Source organism: Brachyistius frenatus, unplaced genomic scaffold, assembly GCF_029030835.1.
Source record: "Brachyistius frenatus isolate BFR_SWC_R1_liver_20210118 unplaced genomic scaffold, ASM2903083v1 Contig_6, whole genome shotgun sequence".
Lineage (NCBI taxonomy): Eukaryota > Metazoa > Chordata > Actinopteri > Embiotocidae > Brachyistius > Brachyistius frenatus.
In genome coordinates this window covers 1,989,461-2,016,333 of record NW_027210605.1, presented here as the reverse complement: position 1 = coordinate 2,016,333, position 26,873 = coordinate 1,989,461, and the positions used below count along the sequence as shown (strand labels likewise).

The following is a 26,873-nucleotide window of genomic DNA, read 5'->3' as shown; positions in this document are numbered from 1 at the left end:
CTGTGTTTTCCATGGAGAGAAAGGTTTTGTCAGGTAATCGCAGCATGTGTGTTTTCTGGCCAATAATACAACATGGAGGAACATGGAGCACTACATGCAGTAAACGCATATGGAGAGACAATAACCTGCAGTTTGACATGTATGACAGAAAGACTCGTTGCCCCTTTGGAGGAGTTGAGCCACAGTGTGTTGACTTACTGTGGAAAACAAGACTGGACAGTTTGGACTTGGTTCTGAAATAGAAACTAAAGCTTGTATCAACATGTGAATGAATGAAATCATGTATCCACATTCAGTCACATGCTCCATTAAAATAATGCTGCACATCTTGTCATGGTTGTAGGATTGAATGGATTGAATAATATTTATGATATACACAACAAATTATGTTAGAGCTTTAGAGGGTTAAATTATCTTCTTTTTTTTTTCACTTGAGGAATTTCCAGGTTTTAAGCATCAATGATAATAGTTATGTTTTTTCTCCATGTGCCATCTGTTCAAAGGGAGAGAGTTTACTTCATCATTGCATTATTTATCCAGGTAACTCTTCAGTAATTAGATATATTACTCCTTTTTTAAATGTTATAGGGTCATATCAGTGATGTTTACACAAGAAAGTCACCTTATTCATTATTGTTTTCTTCTTTCCAAGGTTTGACCAAGTAACCATAGTGATGTCATACTGACATCATTAGGATGATCCTTTAAAGCTGTAAATCAGGGTTTGAAAGAAGGGGGTGTTTAGGAGGCTTGGAGAGTAATGAAAGGATGCAGAGATTCTGGATCTTCTCCTATTTGGACCAAGGCTGTTTTAAAACCTATATTTGGTTTGCTCCGATACAAATCAGTGGTTTAGGTGGTTGCATTTCCCTTCGATTTGGTTTGGGTTCAAGCGAACTGAAATGTATTACCCGAAGCCACACCAGAACATTCCCTCTGCTCATTTGTTAGGTTTGTATGCATTCTGTGGCTAGCAGCTCCAAGCAAAAACTGCACAGTGCGTATTGAAGCTCTGTCAAATGGAGGCTGGATCACATTCCCACCACAAACGAACAGAATTTGTGATCAGATTGATTTTGACAGGTTTTTTCTGTCCTCCTGTGAGTCCTCCGACTTCATGGATGGGCATAAATTGCTGGGGTAGCCCTTTAAGTGAATGGAGGAGCTCCATAATATCACACGTTTAGTTTGATCACCTGACTTCAATGTAAATGCTCTGTGCACAGACATGCAAAGGCCTCCTACTTAGGATACAACCCTCGTGGTCAGTTTGCATCTTTTTTTTTGTTTGATAGAATTTCAATCAAATGTTACTGATCACTTCCAACCGGCGCTCTGACCCACACTCCCGTGTGGGCCCTCAGGCTCACTCACTAATCTATCCATGGCTGTGGTGACCTTTCTGCTGGAGGTTTATAGGACTCAACAGTCAGTCAGTTACGCCCTTTAAGCAGGCTGACCACAATAACTGTTGCTCTGTTGGGAAGGATGCAGCACATTTCTCAACAGGAAGGGAAGTCTGTTGCTAAATTTTAAATTTCATAATGTCCACAAGGTCATTGCTGCAGAAGAAGTTGCTGACTCTTTAAGAATGAGTCATCCATCAGGTCACGCCTGATCCACATTTTCATGTCGCCACATTGGCTCTGTCAGTTCTACACTGGGAGTAGCTGTTGTTGCTGTGTCACGGATCCCTCTCAAAATAAAATGTGACGACCAGGATGATCGGCTAATGTGACGTGAGGTCCCAGCTCTGACAACCTGGGGAATACACTGTGTGATGTGTGCAGATTGAGGACAGCCCCTCCGTCCTATTTAAACCCAAATATGAGAATCATTCCCATGCAAGGCGAGCCTCTCTGCACAGTTGCCATGTCCATTTGTTCTGCTCTAGTTTCTATGTAGGTCATCTGTAGTGGACCAGAGATGCAGCAAAATGGCAGCCATACACTGCTTTAGATGGTGTACCAAGTGTAATTTTGGGCTTCATGTAGCTCTACTTTACATTTCTACCCTGCTTGGGAGTAGCTGTTGTTGAACCAACATCCCAAATCAGTACACGGTGAATAGCTTGGACCCTTTCAGTAGATCTTATTAGTAAAATATTGATGTAACTGTTGTTTCCCCCACGGGCACAATGCCAGTTTTATGTTCATATTTTTGTTAGTAGATATAACATGTTTCATTTTTATGTTTAAATATCTGGATTTTTAAGATAAATAGGCTAGCACATTCCAAAACATGGTAAAACACAGTCATTTTAATGGACACAGCATCTATTGAGTCGATATCACCTCAGGAGGGCAGTATGTTCAATTCTGTATGGGTTCATGGGGTCTGTTTCTTCCCTTCAGTCAAGGAAACTCCTTCAAAGTGCCTGGCTCCAAGACAGAGGTCCACATCTGGATCAGAAGTCCGTACCCAAATCCCTCAAAGCTTCCCTACCAACTGAAGCAGAAGTGATGACGTCTCATAATCTGTGAATGTCATGACACCCAGTGGTCTGTGCAAAACGCCCCCGGATCTTCACGACTGATGGCGGTAAACAGGGGACACTCGACAGTCTGCCTCCACCATGACACCCAGTGGTAAGTTTTGGCCCTGAGCTTGTAAGGATGAGATGTGGTTGTGTGAAAGCTGTCTCGTTTGGCCTTCATCAGATTGTTTCACTCTGGAGATTTTCAGACTAGCTGTGAAAATAGAGGACAGATCCAGTGACTGTGATGGAGGATTCTCAGATTCTTTCTCACCTTCATATTTCAGAAATAATGACAAGTAAAAATCTATACTAAGGCGGGAAATTTGTGTTGTTGTGCTGTAAGAAATACTGTTTCATACAAAGGCTGCAACTCACAATAATTGTCTTGATTTTTCAGTTGTATGTGTGAAAAACTGAAATAGGGTGATCACAATTTCATGGAGCCCAAATTGACATTAAATCAAATCAAATGACTTTAGTTTGAAAAACTGTCAGGTACCAAAATATTCATCCTACAACAATGTAGGACCAAGAAAAGCAACAAATTCTCACTTCAGAACCTGAAATAATCAAATATTTGGCTTTTTTGCTTGAAAAATGATGTTCAATTATCAGAAGACTATTCAATCAGTACAGTAGCAGCTACAGCTCTGACATGAATTTGATCTGTCAATCTTGACAAGCTAAGAAATTACTTTCATGAAAAGAAAAAAAAATGTTATCTCTGTAATCTGACTGCCCTCCTTTCATTATCTTTTCATGTCTGATCATGTCAGTGATTCTTGCCAAAAATCCCCTGGTGGGTGTGGCAGATGGGCTCTGTGCTTCAAGGGAGGGATTTTATTTTTCAGCTTTCCAATTAATTCTCAAACAAAACCATATATGTAATAAGTTTTTGTTAAAAGATCAGTAAAATTATTCAGTTTAGGTTTGTCATATTCATTCAAGCAATTTATATTGTTTAAGATGCAGTTTGTAATGTGTTTAGTTTACGATAATATTTGACAAAATTATGTAGGCCGATATCTAAAACAATTTATGATCTGCTTCTTTACTGGTCTCACTGTATTTCTCACTGTTGACTGTGTGGGCTCAACTAGAAGCAAAGTCTGGCCTGCATGTTCACTTTAAAAGATTGACCGATAAATGGAGTGTCCCGGTTTCCCCCAGTGATGAGAGATAATCAATGAGTTTATCCAGAGCAAACTGTCAGGAGTAACTGCCCTCTACACAGGGACAGTTTTTATTTCAAATTTCAGAAAGATAATTTGACCACTTTTACTTTCGAGACATTAAGGTTGCTAAAAACAATCTGCATGCTGTAAAACTAATCAACAGAAGCACAGTCCAACCAGCGGTCACATGTGTCTACCTGTGAGAGAAGGAACGAGGACGGAAAAAAATCATCTGAAAAGTAAGTTTTTTTACATCGTTGAAAATGCATGTTGTGAGGTAGAAATACCCTAAAATTAGTTTAATGGTTACATGACATTATCTTATAGAAACACACGTTGCTGAAAGACGGTTTGACAGTAGCTCTTTTGTATGCTGCTCTTATAACAAGTCATTTCGGAAAGCTTTTTTTTTTTTATTATATCAATAAAACATTGTTTGCGTGTGGGATAATGACAATTCCCCCTACCCAGACATGTAACGTGTGTTGTGTGTGGGTGTGTTGATGTGTTTTTAGGTGAGTCATGGCAGCTGATCTCGATGTGGTGAACCTGTTCATGATTGCTGGGGGAACACTGGCTATTCCCATCCTGGCCTTTCTGGCTTCCTTCCTTCTCTGGCCCTCCGCACTCATTCAAGTGTATTACTGGTAAGGCAGTTGTCATTCAATTTATGTGAGCTATTAATTTTTGAAAATATTATACCATCCAGCTTTCTTTAATTTCCCTATTAAGTACCTTTAAGGTTGGACTAATTATCTTATTCTGCACTGTTTTACAGTGTATATTTCCCTATTAGCTTTGTCCAGTCATTCACTGAAGCTATATGTTGTTTACATCAATATTCAAACCCAAGGCTCCTTGTTTTTAACAGATACTCTCTCCTCCCTTAAAATAATAAAATGTAGATATTTTGTTAATCCACAAATTCCAGCTGACTTATTTGGTATCCAGTAGAAAATTTCAGTTAATCGAAAATTTCAATGTAAAAACCTGCACAGATTTACATATTTTTGTATTGATTAAAAAAATGGATTTTGAATAACCCGACAAGCCAGAGTTTATTTTACATTTGCCAACTTGTTTTTTGTAACTTTGGATATATTGTGTCTTTGTTTGTGACTGTGTGTCTGCATACACCTGCGTAGGTATTATAGGCCGTTGGGCAATTTGTATCAGAGATAGAAGGTTTTGCTGTGTTTTTGTTTTTGTTTATGATTAATCTCTTTAAGAGCGTATATTGTGATAAACTGCTGCTCAGTTTTATTTATGGAGCTCAAAATCACAACTTTGCCTCCACATTAAACCCTTAATGTGTTTAAACAGAAACCTAAAGAAAACCCACTTTCACTTGGCCCAAATTTGAATTCCAGTCTCTATGTCTCTATATTTAAGTTCAGATATATCTGCTTGTGTTCAGGTACTGGAGGAGGACTCTGGGCCTGCAGGTGCGCTATGCAGACTGCGGTGGTTATCGCTTCTGTTTCTCCTACAGAGGAAAACCTGGGATGAGACCTTCCATCTTAATGCTGCATGGCTTCTCTGCTCACAAAGACATGTGGCTCACTGTGGTCAAGGTAGGAGTTACACTGAACACTTGAGTCCAGTGCTATGAACTCATGGGGCAAAGACTCAGTTGATTTCCTCAAAAGAAAGATATCTTTGTTAAACTTCAAAATTCATTTTTTTTAAAGAAGCAATGAGGGCAAACATAGCTGGATAGCAGGTGATTAAATCCCTCTAGTAATGTAAACCATTATTAGTTGAACAATACATAACTTTATTGTTCAGTATTGTGCTTTGGATCTCCCTCTGACTTCTGGTAAATTCAATAAGTGTCGTTTAGAAAAAACTGAATTACATTTTTCTTTACAATTTGATATTAGCTCACAATGTTCAATAATAATATTCAAGCTGTTTTAATTACACTGTTTTTTTTAGATAAAATAAAATGTATGTTGGTAAAAAAAAAAGCCTGATCAATTTAACAAAATACCAATTATAATATTATTTGGACATGATCCAAGAGACAAAACTCTCGCATTTAACACTAGAATTTGTGGACCACTTGAAATTACCTCATGGAAATGTAAGAGAACGGAGTTCAAACCACATAAATTCTTCTAGATTTTTTTCAAAGTAACTGTATTTTAGTGCTATAAATTCAATGCGATTGGAATTTTCACATTTAGTGGCTTTAGTATGTCATAATGAGTTGTTAAATTGATGTTAGGATTTTCCTTATAATGGTCTTTCTTGGCTTCCATATATTCAACATATTAATGGCATTAAGCTGTAATTTTTTTCTCCACTGCTGCTCTAGTATTTACCAAAACATCTGCACATTGTTTGTGTGGACATGCCTGGCCATGAAGGGACAACACGCACCAACACAGAGGATTATTCCATTCAGGGGCAGGTCAACAGGATCCATCAGGTACACTGAAGAGAGTGCTTTGAAATATATATGGGTGTTTGTCAGGTACCTAAATTATTCCTCTGAAAATCTGTTTTTGTCGCTTGGTCTTCTCAGTTTGTGGAAACCTTGCGGTTAAACAGGAAACCTTTCCATCTGGTTGGGACCTCCATGGGGGGAAATGTAGCCGGAGTTTACGCAGCCTGCTATCCCTCAGAAATCTGTAGCATGACTCTCATTTGTCCAGACGGTCAGTTTCTGTGTGTGTGTGTGTGTGTGTGTGTGTGTGTGTGTGTGTGTGTGTGTGTGTGTGTGTGTGTGTGTGTGTGTGTGTGTGTGTGTGTGTGTGTGTGTGTGTGTGTGTTTATACTTGTATCACTTACAGTATAATCTGGGAACGTCATTCTCTTTATTCAGTCACATTGTGGGGATGCAGCTCCCTTACAAAGGCCTAAAGTAAGTGAATTTAAAGGGAAAGACTTGGTTTAAGGTCAGAGCAGGGGTTACGGTAAGTCTCCAGGAAATAAACACAAGTCAATATAATGTCCTCCAAAGTGATATATTGCATGTAATAATGAATTTAACATAGGAATAAGAGTTTTGTTCAAAGACAGGGTGGATGTAGTGATGTTTAAATACTTTTCACTCACATTTCTTCTCAGAAAAGTCCCTGATGATGCCACAGTTGGTAATTTTGGCTTGGATTTGAAGACCAAATGTGTTTGAGAGAAAATCTCTGCGACAACTGGGCATGCAGAATTTGAAAAAAAATTACAATACATATAGAGTAAATCTGCAGAAGCCAATTTATTCTGACTTTTTGAGCACAGGTTAAATTCTTAAAATGTTGGATCCTACATTTCCCATAATGCAGTTCCACACTACTATTCATTTGACCACACCACTCAGGCTGGTAGTTGGATTTGAAGGGTCCTAGGGTCCAGCTGCAGACCCCACCTCTGTAATTCAAGTTTTTTTTTTGTTTTTTTTAAACTGAAAGTCAGAATATCTGCTGCTTTAAATTCGATCGTTCTTCGACCAAGTTCCTAAATTTATTCAGTATCAAATAGTGTATTTTAAAAATACAAAGCATACAAAGCTGAATTGATTGAATTGATTATATTATAATCAGTTACTGTTTCTGATATTTAATTTGATTACAAATTTGTCTTTCCTGATTATAAGCTTGCAATTTTGCTCCATTTATTAGTTTCTAATCCGAAAACCCTGATTTTATCCTGAAGGTATACGGCATCCTTGTGAGACCAAATTTGACAATCATCTGCAGGACTTGGAACACAGCAACTACACACTGAACATCCCACTGATCCCCACAACACCAGAAGAGATGGAAGACATGTTCAGACTGTGTTCCCACGTTCGCTTTAAAATTCCTCAGCAGGTCAGGCCCACACTTGAAATATGGATTTCACTTCACACAAAACGGCCGATGAATTAATGTCAAAGTACAGTAGTAACAGAATAGTGTTTACTTTGGATGTTATTCACTGTCCATGTTTAAACGTGTTTTCATTGTTTAGATCCTTCAAGGATTGGTCGATGTCCGACAGTCTCATAACACGTTTTATCATGAAGGTTAGTTTCCATTGCTCTGAAATGTTTTAGCATTAAACATGTTGTTCATGTTGAAGAAAAAAAATAACTTGCATTTTTTTCTTTTCTTTTAGTATTCATGGAGATTGTGGGTGAGAAATCGAGATATGCCTTACAGGAACACTTGCATCGGATAACTGCACCTTTACAAATCATATGGGGCAAACAAGACCAGGTATGTTCCGCTGATACAGTGACTCACCAGAGCCTGTGTAAATACACAAATGATTACCTGGCAGCTTCTGCTTCTAAACTAATCCTTAGATTCAAATGACAGTTGGAGGCTCAGGTTTCTCCTGCGGCTCAGTTAATGTCTGAATAAAGAAGCCTCAGTGTCATATCTTCACAATAATATTGGCTGTCCTGTCCAGGTGGTGGATGTCTCTGGAGCTACAGTCATCGCAGAGATGTTGCCTGGATGCAGAGTGGACCTGCTGGAGAACTGCGGCCACTCCGTGGTGATGGAGAGGCCTAGTCGGACAGCCAAACTCATCCTGGAGTTCATCATCATGCAGCAAAATGCCAGAAGTGGCACGAAGAAATCCTCTTAAACTAAAGACTATTCTAACCTTTACCTTTACACGTGGCATGCTTGCTGTAGGCAGACAGATGCACAAACGTCAAAATCTTACGATAAGGCTGTTTCTTAGACACATTTCATTTGTAATGTAAACTGGATCGTGACAATAAAAGTCCCATGTGTCTTGCCCGGATGTGTGGATGTGTGAATGCAGCGGTGTCTGCGGCTGCAGCGGGACCTCCGCCCCCCCCCCTCCCCCCTCCCCCCCCCCCCCCCCCCCTCACCCCCCCTTCACCCTGCCTGCGCGCGCAGTTTCGCTGCAGCCTGGAAGTCGAGCACAGCCGCCCGGTGCGATCAGGGGCGCGCATCAATGACTATCCGGCTGCGCCGTCAAAATACCGACCGCAGGGCCGCTGTGAACTGACTAAAAACACGAGCAGGCGCTAAAGCGAGCCGGTAAGAGTCTGTTTGAACGTCTATTTCATTCGCATCAAGTCCGGTTGGGGTCCCGGTGCTCACTTTAGTAGCAACAGCAGCTGACGTTAATGGCTTGCTCGCTAGAAACTAGCAGTTAGCCAGGCTAGCGTGTCAAGCGTGATATCCGGGTTGTGTCAAATGCTGCAATCCGGCGGAGTTTTTAAGATGAATTTGCAACTTTAAAACGCACTTTGTTGCTTGTGGTTTCAGTTTCCTAAAAAAAAATTCCACGCCAGCAAATGCGCTTAAATACACTGGTGTTGAATTACTACTCCCAATGTGAGCTGTAGAACAGACACTGGTTAGCTGGCTTCACTGGCATCCACCACTCCCATTGGAAATAATAAAATAAAAACAATAGTTGTTCAGTCCAAAGTGTTGTTCTTCGGCAGAGTAAGTTATATAAATGTAAATAAGACTGTCATCAGCGCAGAGGGTTTCAGTTTCGAGTTTGGCTTTTTGTTTCTGCTTCTCAGTCCTGACGAAGACACAGCGGAGATGCAATTCATTGATGGGCATGAAAACATCTGATCTGAAAGTATTGTCATCCAATAGTGTTGTTGTTGTTTTTTTTTTAACCATATAACATTGACTTATATGAAAGTAGGTGAGAATGCATGAATACATATTGACATGACCAGTATTTATTGTATTTTGTAGTTGGGAGTGTCCCTGCCGGACTTATTCCGTCTATAGATGGGAAATCGGCTGACTAAAACCAAATGTATGAATGTCTAATGTGATCAGCGTGCTTCTGTGATTGAGAAATGGCATTACAGTTTAAATACAATTTTCATAATGTGCCTTTTTTTTTTTTTTCTGATGCGAGTGAGCTTGTTTGGTTTAATTTCTCTTGTCACACCTGGAGAAACTTCAAATGGCACAAAGCGGAGCGACCGGATTGGTTGTTCATTGTTCTGCCTGTGATAATGTGTGTGAAGTGCATACACGGTAATCGTGGCTCGACTGGAGGCTCAGTTCCAATCTTGTCATCCGTTATAAATGGCAAGTGTCATTAGGAATAATACAGGAAACCATCGTTGGTATAATACAGATCAAGTGAGCACTGGTAACCTGAATGTGCCATGTCCACAAATTAATTTTCTGCAGTTGTTGTTGTTTTTTTTTTTTATAAAACTGTTTTGGAACCTTTTTAACTATTTTCCATGTCCTCCTTGCGTTTGTTTGTGATATTTTTTTGTCTTCATTGTAAACTTCGATTTATGTTGCTTAGTTTCTGATCTTTATATAGATCTCCAACAGCTACTTACATCTACAGGCTGCTGATTTAACGGGAACATGTATCCACTCTGGACTTCTAAATAAAGGCACATTACGGGATTATTATTATTTTTTTTTTTTTTAAATCACATCACTCGCAAAATGCTTAAATGCAGTATTTTCATTAAACTGCAAAGCCAGCAATAGCATAGGACATTTTTGTCACAGCTCATGTTGATGATTGTTCTTTTCACAGGTGAAATTAAAGTGAGCCATCTGTTCCATCTCTATTTTGGTTCTGGCCAAGTGGGTATTCTTCTACTAATGGAGACTGGGGCCATAGGGTAAGAGATGGCTAGAAATCAGACTGCAATAAGAGCAATATCAGATGTTTCTGAAAAAGCGATGATTTTTATGTGAAAGTCACTCTGTTACCTGTTTAGTTCACATTTAGCTTAAACTAATGCCGTCTAATAGGACGCAGTAAATCCTGTCTTAGTGTTTTAATGTAAAGAGGTGTTGATTTGTGAGGCTGTTTTTTGTGTTGTTACATTGCGCATACTGAGGCAATACATTCGCCACCCAGCACCATAAATTACAGTATTTAATGTAGAGCTGCCACAATTAGTCGATTCATCTATTTTGATAATCTAATGATTGTCTTGAGTAATTTTTTTTTGTGGAAAAAAAATGCTACATTTTTCTGATTTCAACTTCTTAAATGTGAATATTTTCTGGTTCTTTTAGTCCTTTGCGATGATAAACTGAATATCTTTTGGTTGTGGACTGCTGGTTAGGACAAAATGAGAAACACTTGGGGAAACACTGGTCAACTATTTTCACCATTTTCTGACATTTTAAAGACTAAACAGCTCAAAATCATTGGCTGATTAATTGATAATGAAATAATCATTATTTGCATTCATTTTAATTTTAAATGATTTGCTTAATACAAGGCTGTTGTGTTACACTGCAATAACTTTCGCTGGGTGTGCTTAAAACATGACTAACTCCTACTTCAAATTCTCACTATTTACTTTATTGTATACTTCTAAAGTATGCAAATGCTAACTTCTCCCATTTCCACTGTAGATGAATACTCCTGTTACCTTGAACGTGGGAGGCCACCTGTACACCACCAGTTTATCCACCCTGCAGCGGTATCCAGACTCGATGCTGGGCGCCATGTTCCGGGGAGATTTCCCCACCACTCGCGATTCACGAGGGAATTATTTCATCGATCGCGATGGAACTCTTTTCCGGTACATCTTGAACTTCCTGCGGACGTCTGAGCTAACCCTGCCCGTGGACTTCACAGAGACAGACCTCCTGAGGAAAGAGGCCGACTTCTACCAGATCGAACCTTTGATCCTGTGCCTTAGCGACCCCAAGCCGCTGTACCCTCCCGACATCTTCGAGCAGGTCGTGGAGCTCTCCAGCACTCGGAAACTGTCGAAATACTCCAACCCAGTCGCTGTTATCATCACACAGCTAACCATAACCACGAAAGTCCACGCTCTGCTCGAAGGTATCGCCAACAACTTCACCAAGTGGAACAAACACATGATGGACACCAGAGACTGCCAGGTGTCGTTCACCTTCGGACCATGTGACTATCATCAAGAGGTGTCCCTCAGGGTTCACCTCATGGACTACATAATGAAACAAGGCTTCACCATTCGGAACACGCGCGTGCATCACATGAGTGAGCGCGCAAACGAGAACACCGTCGAGCACCACTGGACTTTCTGCAGACCTGCTCACAAGGTTGAAGACTGAGTTACAGCAAAGGTGTTGTGGGTGACACGACTGATGGATTTGTCTACATGTTACACAAACAAAAACAGAACATCAAAATCTGACCTGCGTCTCACTAATAACTTTCTTATTTTGATTAAAGTGATACAGTGCACAAAGCTCAAAACCCAGACAGCAAAAAAAAAAAAAAAAAAAAAAAAAAAAACTATGAAAATGTGAATCCTTGATTTATTGAGCACAAATCGTTTTTTAATCTATGCTGTCACTAAATGTCTGCCATTTCTTGGAAAATTTGTACTTCTTTGATTGCAAGGTCTACAAAACAAGAACAACATTTCTTACATAAACTAAAAAAAATTTGACTTTGTTCAGTTCAGGACACCGTATTATCTCAGTGATGCTAAAATGTGGGTACAATGATTTTTAAATGACTAATTGTGACTAAAGTCATAATAAAGTGACTGTAATGAAGTACCCATGATTTGAGTCTCTGTGCCTACATATGGTATCTAATCTTAATATTGAAATGCATTACTGTAAATTTCAACCACAATTTGTTGGAAAAAGTTTAAAAGAACAGACTATTAAAAGTAGTCTTGATTTAAGTTGAGTCATTTTGGACTCAAGATATTGAAGAAGGAACTTTTTTTGGACTCTCAAGAGGTTAGGAGTTTCCTTTTTTTTATATATATAATAATTTCAATAAGTTATGATTAGTTTTAGCTTGCTGGTGAGTATATTTAAAAGTTGTCTCTTAGCTCCCTATTATCCCCTTGTACGGTACTTTTCTGAAGCCCCTTGTAGTTGTTGCATGTGTCTGAGTGTCTTGTGTATGTATACTGTATGTATCTGCTGTCCGCACTTTTCAATATTATGTTATATTGTTACTCTTCAGAGGTCTTTGATGTGTTTAGTCATTCCAGCCAAAATAAACCCATCTGTGCATTTCATTTCATTCACTTTGCTTTATGGCTTTAACTTTTCATTTGAACTGTTGATATTATATATTATCCAATGATTTCATCAAGAGCAATTAGGAGGAGATCATGTCTGGAATGAACCTGTAACAATTTCAATGCCAGGTGCAGCACAAAAATATTTTCTAAAAACGCTTTTTTTTTGCATAAATCGAACCCTAAAAAAAAAAAACCTTTATTTTTATCATTCACTGGATGTGTGTTTGTCGGAGTACATTTAATAAGTAACTAAGAAATTGCTGACCATGTTAAACTACATTGTTGCCTAACTTAACTATTTTTAAATTGTTCAGTTTTTTATGTCAGTGCAACCCTGTGGCCATATTTGAGTTCTGTCCTGTGACCTGTTTTTGTAGATTATTTATTGAATTTCAGTAGAAAAGGCGAAGAAAAATTATAACATGTTGACATGCTCAGAAATACATTGTTAGAGTAAACAACCACAGCAGGATAGATTTGTTTTAATGTGTTCATTATACTAACAATGGAAAACAAAAATCATAATCCAATAATATAGGTTTAAAGATAGTAAAAACAAGGTCTTCTCTCTTCTATGTAAACCAGTGTATTTTTTTGTGTTATTATGTACATTATTACATTATTATTATTATACATTATTTACATAGCGGCATATCTAATATAGAGTATAGAATAAAGAGTAAAGAGTATAGAATATAGAGTATAGAGTATATAGTATATGCCTAAGTTTGATGTTTCGCCGTGACACAGGATGTTGAAGTTTAAGGTCAAACGATGCTCCGAACCTCACGAAACATACGTCAGGCACCAACTTTCAGGAGTTTTTGAAGATGTTAAACGTTAAAAAAAAAGGCGTTTTTTTTGTGTTTTTTTTAAAAGAAGAATAAGGAACGAGATCGTGAAAAAAATTTAAACTGTAAGCGGGAATATGCGGACCATGGCGTGCTGCACGTCGGGGAGCCGGTGGCCCCGACCCGCTGGACCCCCGACGTGCAGCGTGCGAGGGCCTGCAGATCACTGCTTGCAGTTTTAATTATCAATACTTCGCAGGATGTTGGATGAAGACCAAAAGCTTTTAAACAGTACATGCCTACTGCCTATATACTAGAGGTGACCAAGTCCAAGACCTACCAAAGCCTGTCCACAGTTTAAACAGATTAATCACTGAATGTGTAAAACTGTTGTTTTTATATCAACTCCGTCCCGGTGGTCTTTTATGTCGTCAAAAACTTCCAAGGGACACATAATATGGAAAAGAGACCATAGCATATTGTTATATACATTATGTAGCCTTATTGTTTCTGTCATGTTCCTTGTGCATAAAGGAGCAATATGTCTCAAGAATACATTTTATTTTAAATACTTTATTCATAAATACATTCAGAAATGATCCCTCTTCCTTCTAAAATGCTCTTACTTTCACTCGTGTGCACACAACAACATATTGTTGCATTAATCCTACAGTAAAACAATTGATACCTACACGAAACACAACCGGATGTGGCGGCTCATTCTGGGTGCGTTCGTTTTGAACACAAACGTGGAGCTGCGGTTGTTTATGCGCTAGAGTCTTCCTCACTCCGCCCGCTTGGTTTACGCCAGGCTACAAACCAAGCGTACCATTGCTTGCTCTCATAATATTTGTAAAGGACATGCAAGAGGTTCATTTCTGCGTTATTCTGAATATCGGTTGAGTTTTCCCACAGCGTTGTAGCTGGAGAGACACCGCTTGTGTTTTGCGTGCCTGCCGGTTCGCCAGGATGTTTCACAGGAGTAAAACCGTGAAAACTTTGCTGAGTATTGTCCCGGGGAAACGTCGTCTCGGGGCGTACAGGTTCCTTCCTATCTTTTTCTGCATCGGAGGAGTCATGGAGTGGATCATGATTAACGTGAGGATAGGAAAAGAGACTTTCTGTAAGTGACATCTAGACAAAAACTGAGCGTCTTCCTCCACAGTCGAGCCTTAGCTCGCCATGTGGCCACTGTTAGCCTGTTAGCCCCGGTGTGCGGCTCCCTGAAACGACTGTTCAGAAGAAATAAAGACCACAACTTTCCAAGTTACTCATCTTTCTAGGTCACTAAAGTGAATTAAATACTACCTACCCGTCTATATCTGTTTCCATGTGTTTACAGTGAGCGGGCACACTGTCAGGACGGAAGGAGCTTGAGTAAAGTTTGGGATACACAACAGCTTCGCTGACCTTCCAGATTATGTCTTCTAATTTTGACCCTGCAGCCTCTTCTTACTGCTGTCCAGTGGTGGGGGAAGTATTTAGATCCTTTACTTAAGTAAAAGAAGCAAGCCAGGAGTGTGAAAATACTCTTATAATAAAAGCCCTGCACTCAAACGTCTATTGGTAGTACAGAACTACCAGCATCAAAATAGACCGAAAGTACCAATAGTAAAAGTACTTATTATGACCATATATTATTGGATTATGATTATTGTTTCATCAATGTGTACAGTCACTTTAATGTTGCAGCTGGAGCTCATTTTAATTACTTAATTGCTTAATTCCCTAAACTTGTTCAAGATTTAGGTGCATGTATTTGATGAGGAGTTTAGATGGTCTTCCATCATGAACATTTGACATATTTCAATTAAAGATGTGCAATTTTACATCATTTTTGATCGAAAATTCAGAAAAGGTAGAGCAAACAATAAAAATTAAAAAAAAAAAAAAAAACACCAAAGGTTTAAAGACAAAACTTGCTGAGGGTGGTTTCTTAAGCAGCAACGGGGTGGTGACCAAATATTTAAAAAAAAATTTTTTTTAAATGCCCTGCACAATGTTTAAATGTTTTTTCTTCTGTCCTGACATCCAAAACATAACGTTTTTCAAGTTGACTGGCTTAAATCCACCTCTATAAACAATTATTCTGTTGTCATAATGTTTTCTGTTTAATTTTGTTTTGGTTAACCAACATGTTGATTAATCATTGTAGCTCTGACGAATTAGATTATTGGATGAATGAAGCAGGATTATAATGTATCTGGCAGAGGTGGATCTGATTGAAAATACTTAATACAGTTTTTGAGTACAATAAACAATGCATCACATTTATTTAAAATGCTTTACTCGTAGTGGAGTAGAAGTACTGTAAAGTGGCATAACAGGAAACATCCTAAGTACATGTAACTCAGTCTCAGTACAGTAAATGTACTTTTAAGAAGTGTCTGTTTTTGCATTGATATGTCTGCAGCTCACCATGGAGACTTTCAAAAGGCTGTAAAGACAAAGGATCCTTGTGTGTTTTTACTCTCACTGAGATGTCCCATTATTCCAGATGTGCTCAAATATGCTATGTCAGGGGAACGAAAGGGCTCAAAATCGTTGCATCAAAGAAGAAAAATCCACCCTGCACATTTGATCCTGTAGTATACTGTGACCATTCAGGGATACAGAGAAATGTTTTTCTCAGCAGAGAGCAGACTTCCATTTCTTTTTCATTCCTCAGCTTGAAAGTAGTTCCCTTATCACATCTTTTGTAGCTACAAAATCCCTTTTATGTATTCCATATTTGTGTTTGATTTATAGCAGAAAAAGCATAGAAAAAACTATTTGATTAATGATGGTCCAGTTCCATCAAGTGTCCCAGTAAGACAGTATGTACGGTACCGGCACCGGAAGGGGCTCACTCGAGTGGAATGCAGCCGTTATTAAATTACCGGAGTGCTTTTCCTTAACCAAACTGTCTGCAGAGAAAAAGCTCTGTTGTGCACAATTTCTCACTTTCTCATTATCATACTGGGACACTTTAATAGAGCATGCTGTTGTTAACATTTAATTTAATGTGCTGTGCTTTTTCCTATTATGGCACACTTAACTGTGAAAAAGGCCTACCGTTAATGAGACATAAGTTAAAAGCATCCACCATCCAGAATGTATTCTTAACTATCTGCCACTTGAACCATTTTTCAAAATCTGTTTTTGTTTCCAGATGATGTCTACCGAAGGAAGCAATCAGAGCGGGAGTACCAGCAGAAGATAGGAGATGATTTGATGGTTCTGAACCGCCCTGCAGCCAAGTGAACGACGGTCGGATTGAATGTGGACTTCACGTGTCATCTGAGGACATTATTGTTGGACTCCCTTTAGTTGGTTACAACAACTGAATCTCAATTCTTAACATTATTGAGGAGTGAAAGGCTGATGGAAAAAAAAAATCACTTCCAGCATGCAGCTTTTATTGTTTATATGGTCTTCAGTTAAAGAAACATGAGCAACACCGCAGTGACAACACAACTGCTTTGAGATCGAGGCTGAACACAATCATAACAAAGGTTTCATTTGTTCATTACAACCACACCAAGGTCTCACTATTGAGTAACAGTTTCTTCCTATTGTTGAAATCTTGGTTGTATAATATTATGATTTCAGTGTAATTATAAAATGTTAACTGTCCGGTTAATTTATTGAGTATATAAAAATGTTACTCAAGGAAAAAAGCATTTTTATCATTATTATTTTTCATTTTATTTACACTGTCTTTTCTTCTTTATCCTACACTCATTCAGTTCACACAGAACTTTCCCTCCAAGTCCTACCTCAGTCAAAAGCATTTTTTTTTTTCTTTATACTTCAGTTGTACCAGCCGATAGGGAGAGACTGCAGACAGATGAAGCTGTCAGGGTGCTGCGACATCTTGAGTGGGTTCCCATCCAGTCTCACCTCGTCCATGTTGGTGCGAATGTAGTGGCTGGTGTTTCCTTTGCAGAATGTCTCATCTGTTATTGTTGAGATCTTGTTGTCCTGCAGGACACCAATCCAGGAAAAACCAAATTGACCCATCATTCAGTAAAATTACTGCTGGCAGACAGAAAAACATATCTGATTGCGTCCACTGAGCTTTTCTTGCTAATTGCAGGGAATCATAGATGAACTCACTTGCAAGTGCACAATGTGAAGAGACTCTGGAAGTTGGGGCACTGCTGTCAATTCATTGTTTCCAAGGTAAAGATATGCCAGTCTCGTGAGTTTCTGCAACAACAACAGACCAATATGACATGAAACGCATTCAAACAGATGAATTTCTGTAACGTTCTAATATGAGAGTGGTGGATTAGCTGGCCATCTTACTTTAAAAGTGTTCGCCTTTACACCCTGGGTCTTAAGCTTGTTGAAATTGGCATTGAAAGTTACTAGCTTGGTGGGCAGCATGGGAAGTCTGGTCAGTAGGTTTTCTGCAAGACTGAGCTCCTCGAGGTTGGGAAGTTTTGAAAAAGCCCCATCTTCTATCTCTGTGATGAGATTCCCAGTGAGGTCAATTCTTTTTAATGTAGCTGGAAAATAAAAGTAGGGACAGTTTGAAGATGACTTTCACTGAAGAGCAAAATAATTTGAAAATCCTAAAAAAAAAATTTTTTTTTTTTTTTTTTTTACCCATGTCTGAAAAGTCTCGGTTCTTGATTTTTCTTATTTTGTTGAAACGTGCGTAGAGATATGTTGTTTCCTTTGGCAATGATGGGACGGCTGTCATGAAGGGGGACACCTCCTCACAGTAAACAGATCCACTCAGGCAAACGCACAGTAGACATGTCGGCAGCTCTGAAAGAATCACATTGTCTTATCTATCAGATTGTTTTTAAAGAAACTGTTTGCTCTGATTTGTCCTTTGGATAAGTCAACAAAATGATTTCAACGACGTGGCTGTGAAGTTTAAAATGCACTACACATAGTTAAGATGAGGACACTTGATCGGCCCCATTATTACATAATATGAGCTTTAGCTACTTTCACAAAAATGTGGAAGAAGGCCTCACCAAGTGTTGCGTAATCAGCTTTCAAATAGTTGTTGGACCTATGTATCTGTTTAGATAAACCTTACCGTCTGCTTTTGGAGCCACTGCGCGGTTAGTTGGTGGGAAGTCAATGCCATTTTCAGTGTCCCTCTGCAAAAAGAAGAAGTGTTTGCTCTACTTTTCCTCAACTCAGACTATTACTCCCTCATTAAGACTGTTTAAACCCCCAAAAATGTTTTACCTTGGCTCTTCTTGCTTCCACGTATTCATCTTTTGCTGCAGTAGATAGAATCCATGGGAGCATAACAGTTGTGAAAATTAAAATCCTTAATTGCGTCATGGTGTTTCAGTTGCTGCTGAGAGAAGAGAGGGCTGTCTGCGAGGCTGGGATGTGAGGTACATGTGAACAGAAAAAATTTTCCGTCCAGTTTTATAAAGCTGCCAGTATATTGCTGAGTGAGAAAAGGAAACAATGTTTAACTCAATATATGCTGAGTTTGTGTCACTGTTTTATTTCCTATTTAAGACTATAACACTGAATTGTTTGTCCAACCGACAGACAGGTAAAGTGTGTGTTGATGGTGGGTATGTTTGTTGAAATGTTTGTTGTAGCCAAATCACCAAGTTAAAGTTAATGAATGCTGCTTTTGAGTTTAACCTTCGCTGACAAAAGATTGTTGTCACTGGAAAAACAAAGTGGTGAGGCTTCCAGCTATTAATGGAAAAAAAATTACGTGATTTATAAGCTAGGACTGAACAACAGAGTGAACTATTTTAAATATCCTCTTTAAAAAAAGAAAAAGAAAAAAATACTTCAGTTAAAAACCCAATTCAATAGCAGTAAAACACTTTGGAAGAAAACGTTGCGACTCTCTTTCTGAAGGCGCAGCTGTTGTTGAGGGTGGTGCAACATTTTTCCTCTGCTTGTTTCTTGAAATCTTCCATCCACAGATAAATGTGTTACTTCTCTTGAATGTTTTACCCTCAGCGTACAGAATGATGTATGTTTCACACTTGACACTAAAAGACTGTTTGAAATGAATTTGCTGAAATTTTCCTTTGAAAATCTGAGTTTAGGGCCGATACCTGCGAGCGACATTTGTGGCAGTCCTGGTTAGATAATCAAATATGGTGTGGAAACTTGAAGCCTGCTTTGCATGTACATTGATAATGAACGTTATGTGAAAAAGGGAGACCAGATAGTTGAACTGAAGTCATTATTCAATACAGGGCTGCAATAACTTCAACATCTGTCGATTATTTTCTCAATTAAAACATTTTCTGTTTGGTATTTAAATGTCAGAAAATGACGAGAAAAGGCAATCAGTGTGTCCTAAAATCTCTTGCTTTGCCCAAACAACAGGCCACAAACAAAATATATTTAGTTTATTATCCCCCAGGACCAAAGTAAAGAGAAAATATTCACATATAACAAGGTGGAATCAGAGAATACTCCTGAAAAAGAAAAAAAAAAAGACTTGAGATGAGATTTAAAATAGTTGGCAATTAATTTTCTTTCAATCAATGAATTGACTATCGTTGAAGCCCTAATTACAAGCAAAGTGCTTTTATATATATCATTAACTTACCTGGACCTTTACGTTTTCCTTTGAGGAAGTAACTGGTAACTTATTAACAACTTTATATGTGAGGTGTCCACACTTTGAACCTGGTAAATATTCATAGTTAATTTTTTCACAGAGACATATTACTACTCTGCATAATGTTAAATGTCAATTTATGGCCTCTCAATCTGTAAATTTGAGACATTTTCATAAAGTAGAAACAATCAACTAATCAATCGATTGATCGGCAGAAAATGACTTTCCTTCAACCTTTATTGTGCAAAACTTGTCTGCAGATCAGAAATTCTTAATTGATAATGTGATACTTGATCAATAGTTGTAGCCCTGTTGTATGCACTCAGGCAAAGATCAAACACGGACTCTGCAGGAAAGTGTTGTCATAATTTTTCATTTGATTGTGCTGCATTCAAATTGTATTTATTACATAAACCTATACTCACTTTAGGATTAGGACACGAGAAACATGTTGAACTGCTAAGGTGTGCCTCAGCAAGACCCTGACCTTGCCCTTTGACCTTGTTGTGCAGAAATGAAAGCTTTAGCGCACATATAAGATATAACAGTCCCTCATAAAATGTATTTATCCAAGTGTGACTAATGAGTCTTTCAATTCTCTGCCCTTTATTTATGCATCATGTGTAAATGGTAAAGACAGCTGTTATGCTGAAACAGATTTACACTCTACTGCTGCGGTCTTTGAAAAACGTCTGGATAATGTTAATTTTGTCTGAAAACGGGGAAGCTACAGATGACAGACAAGAAAACAAACCACGTACAAATGCAGTGATTGCTTGATTTGATTAAATTAAATTTAGTAAAAAAAATATATATAATTCAATCCGAATAAAGCATATATGATATGAAAACACGTAAGATTATGAAACGTATTGCGAGCCCATATAAACAAGCGTGTTTTAATTTTTTTTTTTTTTTTTTTTTTAAATTTAATTTAATTTTTTTAAAAAATATTATTATTAAAAGAAAACTTGGGACAGTTTTATCCACATTAATTATCGGTAAGCGTATATGAGCAGCGGTTGCATTACGTAAGGCAGATGCACGGTGAGAAAAGAGGAAACAGAAGTGCCAGTGTAGCGGAAGTGGTACTGCCCTGAACGATACGCCGAGCGAGACGGAGGACGGAGAGGCTTGAATCGTCCAGAGAGAGAGAGAGAGAGCGAGAGAGAGAGGAAAAAAAAAAAAAGAAGAAGAAGCAGCGAGGATTTAAAAGTCACCAATATTGTAAGTGTATAAATATCGCACGTGTGAGACTTACATTTTTTCCCCCCCACACACACACACATTTGCGGCTCCGTGATTAGACGAGGTGGGTTGTGTTTTTTTGTGTGTTTTGTTTCACCGCGGGTCCGGTTGAATCCTGTTTTTTTTTTTTTTTTTTTTTTTGAGAAACCACATATCGGAGAGCTAGGCTGGTTAGCATTCTCGTTGTAGCATGTAGCCGGGCTAAAAAAAAACAACAACAAAAAAAACAACAACCTGGACGGCCGGATCCTCCGCGACGCCACCCGGGGGGAGGGCCGCGACGACGGGTCGGATGAATTAAAACCAAGGGGGGGGAGGGAAGTCACGTACCGCGACGCGAGTTATCGTTCCTCGGTAGTTGCAAACGACAAAGAAGAAGAAAAGGTACAGGTGTTGACTCGTGTCGTGTTTTTGAATGAAAGTCGGTCGTCGGGAGGTTTTTTTTTTTCCCTCGGTGGCCTAGCCGTCACGTTAGCTGCGATGCTACATTCGACGACGGGAGCTAGCTGGCTAACTAGCCGACACCGCTCATTTTGCGTCCCGATTTATCCGACAAGGTTTGACACCGTTCACGTCACGTAGTCCGGTTTTAATCACGCGTAGACGCCAATTTTTTTTTTTTTTCGAATCCGTTTCGCACGCGTTTTTTTTTTAATTTTTTTTTTTTTGTAATAACTAAATAAATCTCAACATCCATTTAGCAAGAAATGCTGTCAGCCCGCTAGCGTTGCTAGCGACATCAGGGGAGGGCATTAAAAAAGCCTGACCCGCCTGGTGCAGCAAGTGTCGACTGAAACGACGTGAAACGAAGCGGTGAAACGGGTTGACTTTTACACGGTGTCTGTAGCTAAAGACTGGACGAGGTGGATTTGGTCCATTTACCCGTAAATAGGTGGGGACGGTGAGGACGAGATGGGGTGTGAGAGCGCTAGCAGCTAACCTTAGCCAGTGGTGTGTATGGGTGACCCACTTGACAAGGGGCCCAGTTCACAAAGCTTCTCCTCACTTTCCATTGAAACCAGTGGGGTCCCCCCCCACCCCACCCCTCCTCCTCCTCCTCCTCCTCCTCACCCCCTCCCCCCCACCCTACTCATCAGACTTAAAATAAAGCAGGTTCATAAGAATACACAGTACAGATATGTGTTGACGGGGTAATGTAATAATTTCAGGGGGAAAAAAACCCCAAAAATCATCTTCCTTGACTTTAAATGTTTGAATGATGTCTTTTAATGCTGTATGTTCTTTCTCCTCCAGTCTTGAAAATGGATAAGAACGACCTGGTACAGAAGGCCAAGCTCGCCGAGCAGGCTGAGCGCTACGATGACATGGCCGCAGCCATGAAGTCGGTGACGGAGCAAGGTGCGGAGCTGTCAAACGAGGAGCGCAACCTGCTCTCTGTTGCCTACAAGAATGTGGTGGGAGCTCGCCGCTCATCCTGGCGTGTCATCTCCAGCATTGAGCAGAAGACCGAGGGCAATGACAAAAAACAGCAGATGGCACGCGAATACCGGGAGAAGATAGAAATCGAGCTGCAGGAAATCTGCAACGATGTGCTCGTAAGGGTTACCAAGTTCTGCACCGATTTTTTTTTAAAATCGTCCTAATTTATACATTCATGTAGGGAGTATCCGTGTGTAACGAAGCAAAGTTATCGTAGAACTGACAAACTAACTGTTGTTTTCAGGCGCTACTGGACAAATATCTCATCGCCAACGCATCTGCTGCTGAAAGCAGGGTGTTCTATCTGAAAATGAAAGGCGACTACTATAGATACCTGTCTGAGGTGGCATCTGGGGATAGTAAGAAGGGTAAGTGCTTTGTTTTTGACACCGTGTCCTTAAAACTGCTTAATTTATTAATAGTGTATGAAAATGCAAAAAATAATATGTAAACTGAAATCGCAGGGGGTGATGACCCCATATATTGTTATTATAAAAAAAAAAAAAAGTTTTATCAATTTGTAACTGGAAAAATTGCCTTTAATGTATTTTTTTCCCCTATTATTATTCTCACCTTTTCTATCAGCTGTGCTTCCAGCCACGGCACGACTTTTAGAGAAAAAAAACAAACAAAATCAAACAAACTGATTCACAGTTTACACCAAATGACAGACAAACTTTGCACTTAGCTGGTGAACACAGTGGAACATGTAGTGGCCTAAAAGTGATTTATTAAGAATAGTTAATACTGGTCTTGTGTTTGCCAGGCCACTCAAACATGAATTCAAATTTATGCTTATTTTTCTTTGTATTTGCTCGACTTGTAGTGGGCAGCTGTTTGCAAACAATTTTCTCTTTCCAATTTTTGGGTGATAATGCAGTATGTCTTTATTGGTCGCTTGTTCTGCTGCCCTCCAGTGGCCAAATACTGCTGTAAAATGTGTTGTAATGAGTAATTGATCATTTTTCTTTTGCCTACACAGATACAGTGGATAATTCCCAGCAAGCCTACCAGCAAGCTTTTGACATTAGCAAGGGGGAGATGCAGCCAACACACCCTATCAGGCTTGGCCTTGCCCTCAACTTCTCAGTCTTCTATTATGAAATCCTCAACAACCCGGACAGGGCCTGCAGCCTGGCTAAGACGGTACGAACTGAAGCTTAAAGCATAGCTTTACATTTTAACGGCTATTTAAAAAAAAATATTTTAAGACAAAACAGGCATCAAATGGTCAGAAAATGCTGGTGAACTATGTATGACAATTGTAAGCATTTATCCGTTTACTGAACTGTTTAGTTTTGCTTAATCCCTACCAAACACTGTTTATGGGATGCTTCTGAATTATTCCAGTTTAAATAACAGGTTGAATCTTTTTGTATTTCAGGCATTTGATGAAGCCATCGCTGAACTTGACACTTTGAACGAAGATTCTTACAAAGACAGCACCCTGATCATGCAACTACTAAGGGACAACCTGACTGTGAGTTTTAAGCTGCACACGGTATTGCCTCCGATTGATCCTGATGTGTCATTCACAGAAAGTTGTAATGTTGTTGTTTTTTGCTCTCTCTCTGTTCTCAGCTGTGGACATCAGAAAACCAGGCAGATGAGGGAGAGACCGGAGATGGGGAAAACTAATGGAATTGCACTGTTAATCCACCTACACTCTTATCTTAAACACAGACAGCTTATATACATCCCCCTCCACTCCATCAGCCCCTCCCACTTCTGTATGACAAGCAGCCTGAATTGCTCCTGACCAACTAGTTTAACCCTCTCAGTTCACTGTGAGGTGACAGGGTAATTTTCAGTTGTTAGCAGATTCAGTCACTTTGTGGAAACATGTTGTATTGATTAGTGAGTCCATGTTGCTGTTGTTTTTGTCGGCTTTGTGTGTAGGTCTGTCTGTAGCGAGCGAGCAAGTGTGAATGAATGTGTGTGTATGGTCTGGGGGGGGGGGGGGGGGTGTTGTGAATTCTAATCGTCCTTCCAAATTCCTTTGTCCCAGCTAGTTTGTTGTGCATTTTTCATCCCATCTTTTTTGTTACTCTTCTTATTTGTGATTCCTCATGATATTTACAGGTTTTATTGTATGGTAATTAAACTGGCAGTTGATTTCCACCAAACACTGTGATGGTAGGCGTTCCATTTGCTTCACAACCCCAAAACGAGTTTTGTGTTTGAATTTCCAGACGCGTACAATCCTGTATTCAACTAACTGCAATTCTGCTGTGGGCTCATACAGAAAGGAGGCAGGCTGTATTGTGACACTGACATCTTGGTGTAATGCTCCTTGATCATGTTCACACATTCACAGTTTTAAAGTTCTAAGGGACCCCTTAAATTGTCATGTTAGATTTGTTCAGACATAAGACATTCCACATTATTAGGCTTTTGGAAAGGCAGTGCTCCTTTTTGTTTATTTGAACTAAGTATGGATTGTCATTGTAGTTTTACTCACTGTTCAGGTGCTGCTTGATCTCAGTACAATGAAAATTGTATGTGCGTAAATGTGGTTCCATGTATTTTGCAAGATTGACTATCATCTGTATGTAAAACCTAAAGTAACCTTTTATTGATGTTAATTGAAAATGTCTTACCACACTGTATCAACCCTGCTTGCAAAATATTCCTCTTAAAGCGGTTGTTTTCTCCAAAAAAAAAAAGTTTTTGTGCCTGGCTTTCTCTCGCAGCCTCCCATTTTTCATTTAGATGGCAGCATCTGCTTGTTTGAAATCTAAAAGAGGAGTTGGAACACACAAAACAAAAAAAGGCCAAACCTTGAGCTCAGTTTTTTACCCAAGGTTGCGTCACTCTGCTGTTAACGATAGCTGCTGTGATTGATCGCCTCAAAAATCAGGTCTGTTGTGAAGGTGCAAATCGGAGAGGCCCATTTCATCACTTTGGAAAGAGGCTCAGTGTCACAATACCATGTATCACCACTACATTCCACATTATTGTAGTTGAAGACACCATTCCACATTATAGCTGATGGTCTGTTTACTCTGACAATGCTCCAATGAATTGAAATAATCTTCTGTTGAAAAAAAAAATGTCAGTTTATTATTATGCTTGATGAAAATGCAGTTAGTGAATGTGGAACGAAGCCTGTCTGTATATCAGGTATCTACTTGCTTTGTTTTTACTGACAAGTCTTATGGCTACAATTTGCTTCTGTAACAGTCTATTACCCAGTGCACACACGTGGTTGTGAAAATTTAGAATAGCTATAAAAAGCAGTGACGAAATGGAGATAAACAATGGTTGGTGTAATTCTAGCTTTGTGTTTATGTATCTTAAAACCATTCTAGTTTCACTATACATGTAAGAAATAGGAAAGTGTCAAAGACCATTCAGTGAAATAAAGTTTCGTTTAAGATAACAGTCAAATTACGTCTTCATTTCTGTTCACAAGGACGATTTTAGCTTAGCCGTGGAAAGACATTTTAATTAAAAAAAAAAAAAAAAAAAAAGCATAAAATCACTTGCATATGGCGACGACGCGTGGGTGAGCTTTGATTTGGGTAATTAGGTAACGTTTAGCCCGTGCTCTTATTTGTTTACCATCAAGGACCAGATGAAGTGGATGTTGTCATTTGGACGTGCTCAAGGAGAACTAGTTTCCATCGCGGAGTGTGACGTCCCTGTGACTCCTGCCCTCTCACAACTTAATTGAAGTAGTGCGCTGAGAGCTGCAGGTGTTCCGCGGCGGTAATTAAATCAAAACAACCTCCCGCCCGATGTGGAAAGTGAGCTAACAAGCTGCTGCGCTGAAAATCACGAGTCCAACGCCTCGATAGAAACGTAAGTTTATTTACTTGACTTTCACGGTTCCTGTAGCTTCACCTGTCGGAGAGATATTGTCCTAATTTTGACGTGAAGTGTTTAAGGATGCGAGTTTGGCTAATTCGCTAACTAGTTGGTATTCGTAGCATCAAGTCATTTTTTTTTTTTTTTTTTTTTTTTTTAAACTCCAGTTTGAACCAAAATATTGTGTTAGCTTTAAGTGATTATCAAACCTGTGATATAATTAGTTAGGTGATAAAAAAAACAAAACGTTTTGCAACTTTTGTGACACCCTCCCTCCCCTCCGCCCCCCAATCCAGCTTTTAGCTCCTCCTTTCCTCTCTTGATGTCAAGTTTCAGATTGATTTTATATCTGCTTGATTTTCAGACACCTGTAATGTTTTTATATTACGATCTTCCTTACCTATTCAGACAATCAGCT

General features: G+C 39.1%; 5 protein-coding genes across 7 annotated transcripts; 4 read left to right on the top strand and 1 right to left on the bottom strand.

Annotated features, from left to right (window-relative positions):
• Positions 1 to 2,284: 2,284 nt before the first annotated feature.
• On the top strand, positions 2,285 to 8,368 carry abhd6b (abhydrolase domain containing 6, acylglycerol lipase b). The gene is made up of 10 exons (XM_069689131.1): positions 2,285 to 2,588; positions 3,818 to 3,893; positions 4,170 to 4,301; positions 5,072 to 5,228; positions 5,975 to 6,088; positions 6,185 to 6,317; positions 7,312 to 7,469; positions 7,609 to 7,663; positions 7,756 to 7,856; positions 8,053 to 8,368. Exons 3-10 carry the CDS (start codon positions 4,177 to 4,179, stop codon positions 8,230 to 8,232), a joined length of 1,023 nt encoding a protein of 340 aa, XP_069545232.1. The 5' UTR covers positions 2,285 to 2,588; positions 3,818 to 3,893; positions 4,170 to 4,176; the 3' UTR covers positions 8,233 to 8,368.
• Positions 8,369 to 8,535: 167 nt separating this feature from the next.
• On the top strand, positions 8,536 to 12,607 carry kctd6b (potassium channel tetramerization domain containing 6b). Of its 2 annotated transcripts, XM_069724291.1 has the most exons (3): positions 8,536 to 8,657; positions 10,156 to 10,243; positions 10,992 to 12,607. In XM_069724291.1, the coding sequence occupies exon 3, from the start codon at positions 10,992 to 10,994 to the stop codon at positions 11,676 to 11,678; it is 687 nt and encodes a 228-aa protein (XP_069580392.1). In that variant the 5' UTR covers positions 8,536 to 8,657; positions 10,156 to 10,243; the 3' UTR covers positions 11,679 to 12,607. The 2 variants fall into 2 exon arrangements, with proteins under 2 accessions (XP_069580392.1, XP_069580401.1); XM_069724300.1 differs by lacking the exon at positions 10,156 to 10,243.
• A 1,625-nt stretch (positions 12,608 to 14,232) lies between these two features.
• On the top strand, positions 14,233 to 16,804 carry LOC138636322 (ubiquinol-cytochrome c reductase complex assembly factor 5). The gene is made up of 2 exons (XM_069724280.1): positions 14,233 to 14,527; positions 16,556 to 16,804. The coding sequence occupies exons 1-2, from the start codon at positions 14,374 to 14,376 to the stop codon at positions 16,645 to 16,647; spliced, it is 246 nt and encodes an 81-aa protein (XP_069580381.1). The 5' UTR covers positions 14,233 to 14,373; the 3' UTR covers positions 16,648 to 16,804.
• ognb (osteoglycin, paralog b) lies at positions 16,786 to 18,696 on the bottom strand. Its single transcript, XM_069724268.1, has 6 exons — positions 18,598 to 18,696; positions 18,443 to 18,506; positions 17,998 to 18,162; positions 17,695 to 17,897; positions 17,503 to 17,595; positions 16,786 to 17,367 (listed from the first exon to the last, which is right to left on the bottom strand). The coding sequence occupies exons 1-6, from the start codon at positions 18,694 to 18,696 to the stop codon at positions 17,197 to 17,199; spliced, it is 795 nt and encodes a 264-aa protein (XP_069580369.1). The 3' UTR covers positions 16,786 to 17,196.
• Positions 18,697 to 21,045: 2,349 nt separating this feature from the next.
• On the top strand, positions 21,046 to 26,029 carry LOC138636299 (14-3-3 protein beta/alpha-1-like). Of its 2 annotated transcripts, none has more exons than XM_069724256.1 (6): positions 21,046 to 21,269; positions 22,460 to 22,761; positions 22,890 to 23,013; positions 23,628 to 23,791; positions 24,030 to 24,125; positions 24,227 to 26,029. In XM_069724256.1, the coding sequence occupies exons 2-6, from the start codon at positions 22,468 to 22,470 to the stop codon at positions 24,281 to 24,283; spliced, it is 735 nt and encodes a 244-aa protein (XP_069580357.1). In that variant the 5' UTR covers positions 21,046 to 21,269; positions 22,460 to 22,467; the 3' UTR covers positions 24,284 to 26,029. The 2 variants fall into 2 exon arrangements, with proteins under 2 accessions (XP_069580357.1, XP_069580349.1); XM_069724248.1 differs by having other exon boundaries at positions 21,047 to 21,184.
• The last annotated feature ends 844 nt before the right edge of the window (positions 26,030 to 26,873 follow it).

Excerpts from the sequence above, each read along its gene's own strand:
- LOC138636322 (XM_069724280.1), top strand. The coding sequence starts at position 14,374 with ATGTTTCACAGGAGTAAAACCGTGAAAACTTTGCTGAGTATTGTCCCG. Across the intron at positions 14,528-16,555 it reads GATAGGAAAAGAGACTTTCT|ATGATGTCTACCGAAGGAAG; the intron begins GTAAGTGACATC and ends TTTTGTTTCCAG.
- abhd6b (XM_069689131.1), top strand. The coding sequence starts at position 4,177 with ATGGCAGCTGATCTCGATGTGGTGAACCTGTTCATGATTGCTGGGGGA. Across the intron at positions 5,229-5,974 it reads TGTGGCTCACTGTGGTCAAG|TATTTACCAAAACATCTGCA; the intron begins GTAGGAGTTACA and ends CTGCTGCTCTAG. Across the intron at positions 7,857-8,052 it reads TATGGGGCAAACAAGACCAG|GTGGTGGATGTCTCTGGAGC; the intron begins GTATGTTCCGCT and ends TGTCCTGTCCAG.
- kctd6b (XM_069724300.1), top strand. The coding sequence starts at position 10,992 with ATGAATACTCCTGTTACCTTGAACGTGGGAGGCCACCTGTACACCACC.
- ognb (XM_069724268.1), bottom strand. The coding sequence starts at position 18,696 with ATGACGCAATTAAGGATTTTAATTTTCACAACTGTTATGCTCCCATGG. Across the intron at positions 17,596-17,694 it reads TAAAGGCGAACACTTTTAAA|AAACTCACGAGACTGGCATA; the intron begins GTAAGATGGCCA and ends TTGTTGTTGCAG. Across the intron at positions 17,368-17,502 it reads TTCACATTGTGCACTTGCAA|GACAACAAGATCTCAACAAT; the intron begins GTGAGTTCATCT and ends GGTGTCCTGCAG.
- LOC138636299 (XM_069724256.1), top strand. The coding sequence starts at position 22,468 with ATGGATAAGAACGACCTGGTACAGAAGGCCAAGCTCGCCGAGCAGGCT. Across the intron at positions 22,762-22,889 it reads AAATCTGCAACGATGTGCTC|GCGCTACTGGACAAATATCT; the intron begins GTAAGGGTTACC and ends TGTTGTTTTCAG. Across the intron at positions 24,126-24,226 it reads TACTAAGGGACAACCTGACT|CTGTGGACATCAGAAAACCA; the intron begins GTGAGTTTTAAG and ends CTCTGTTCTCAG.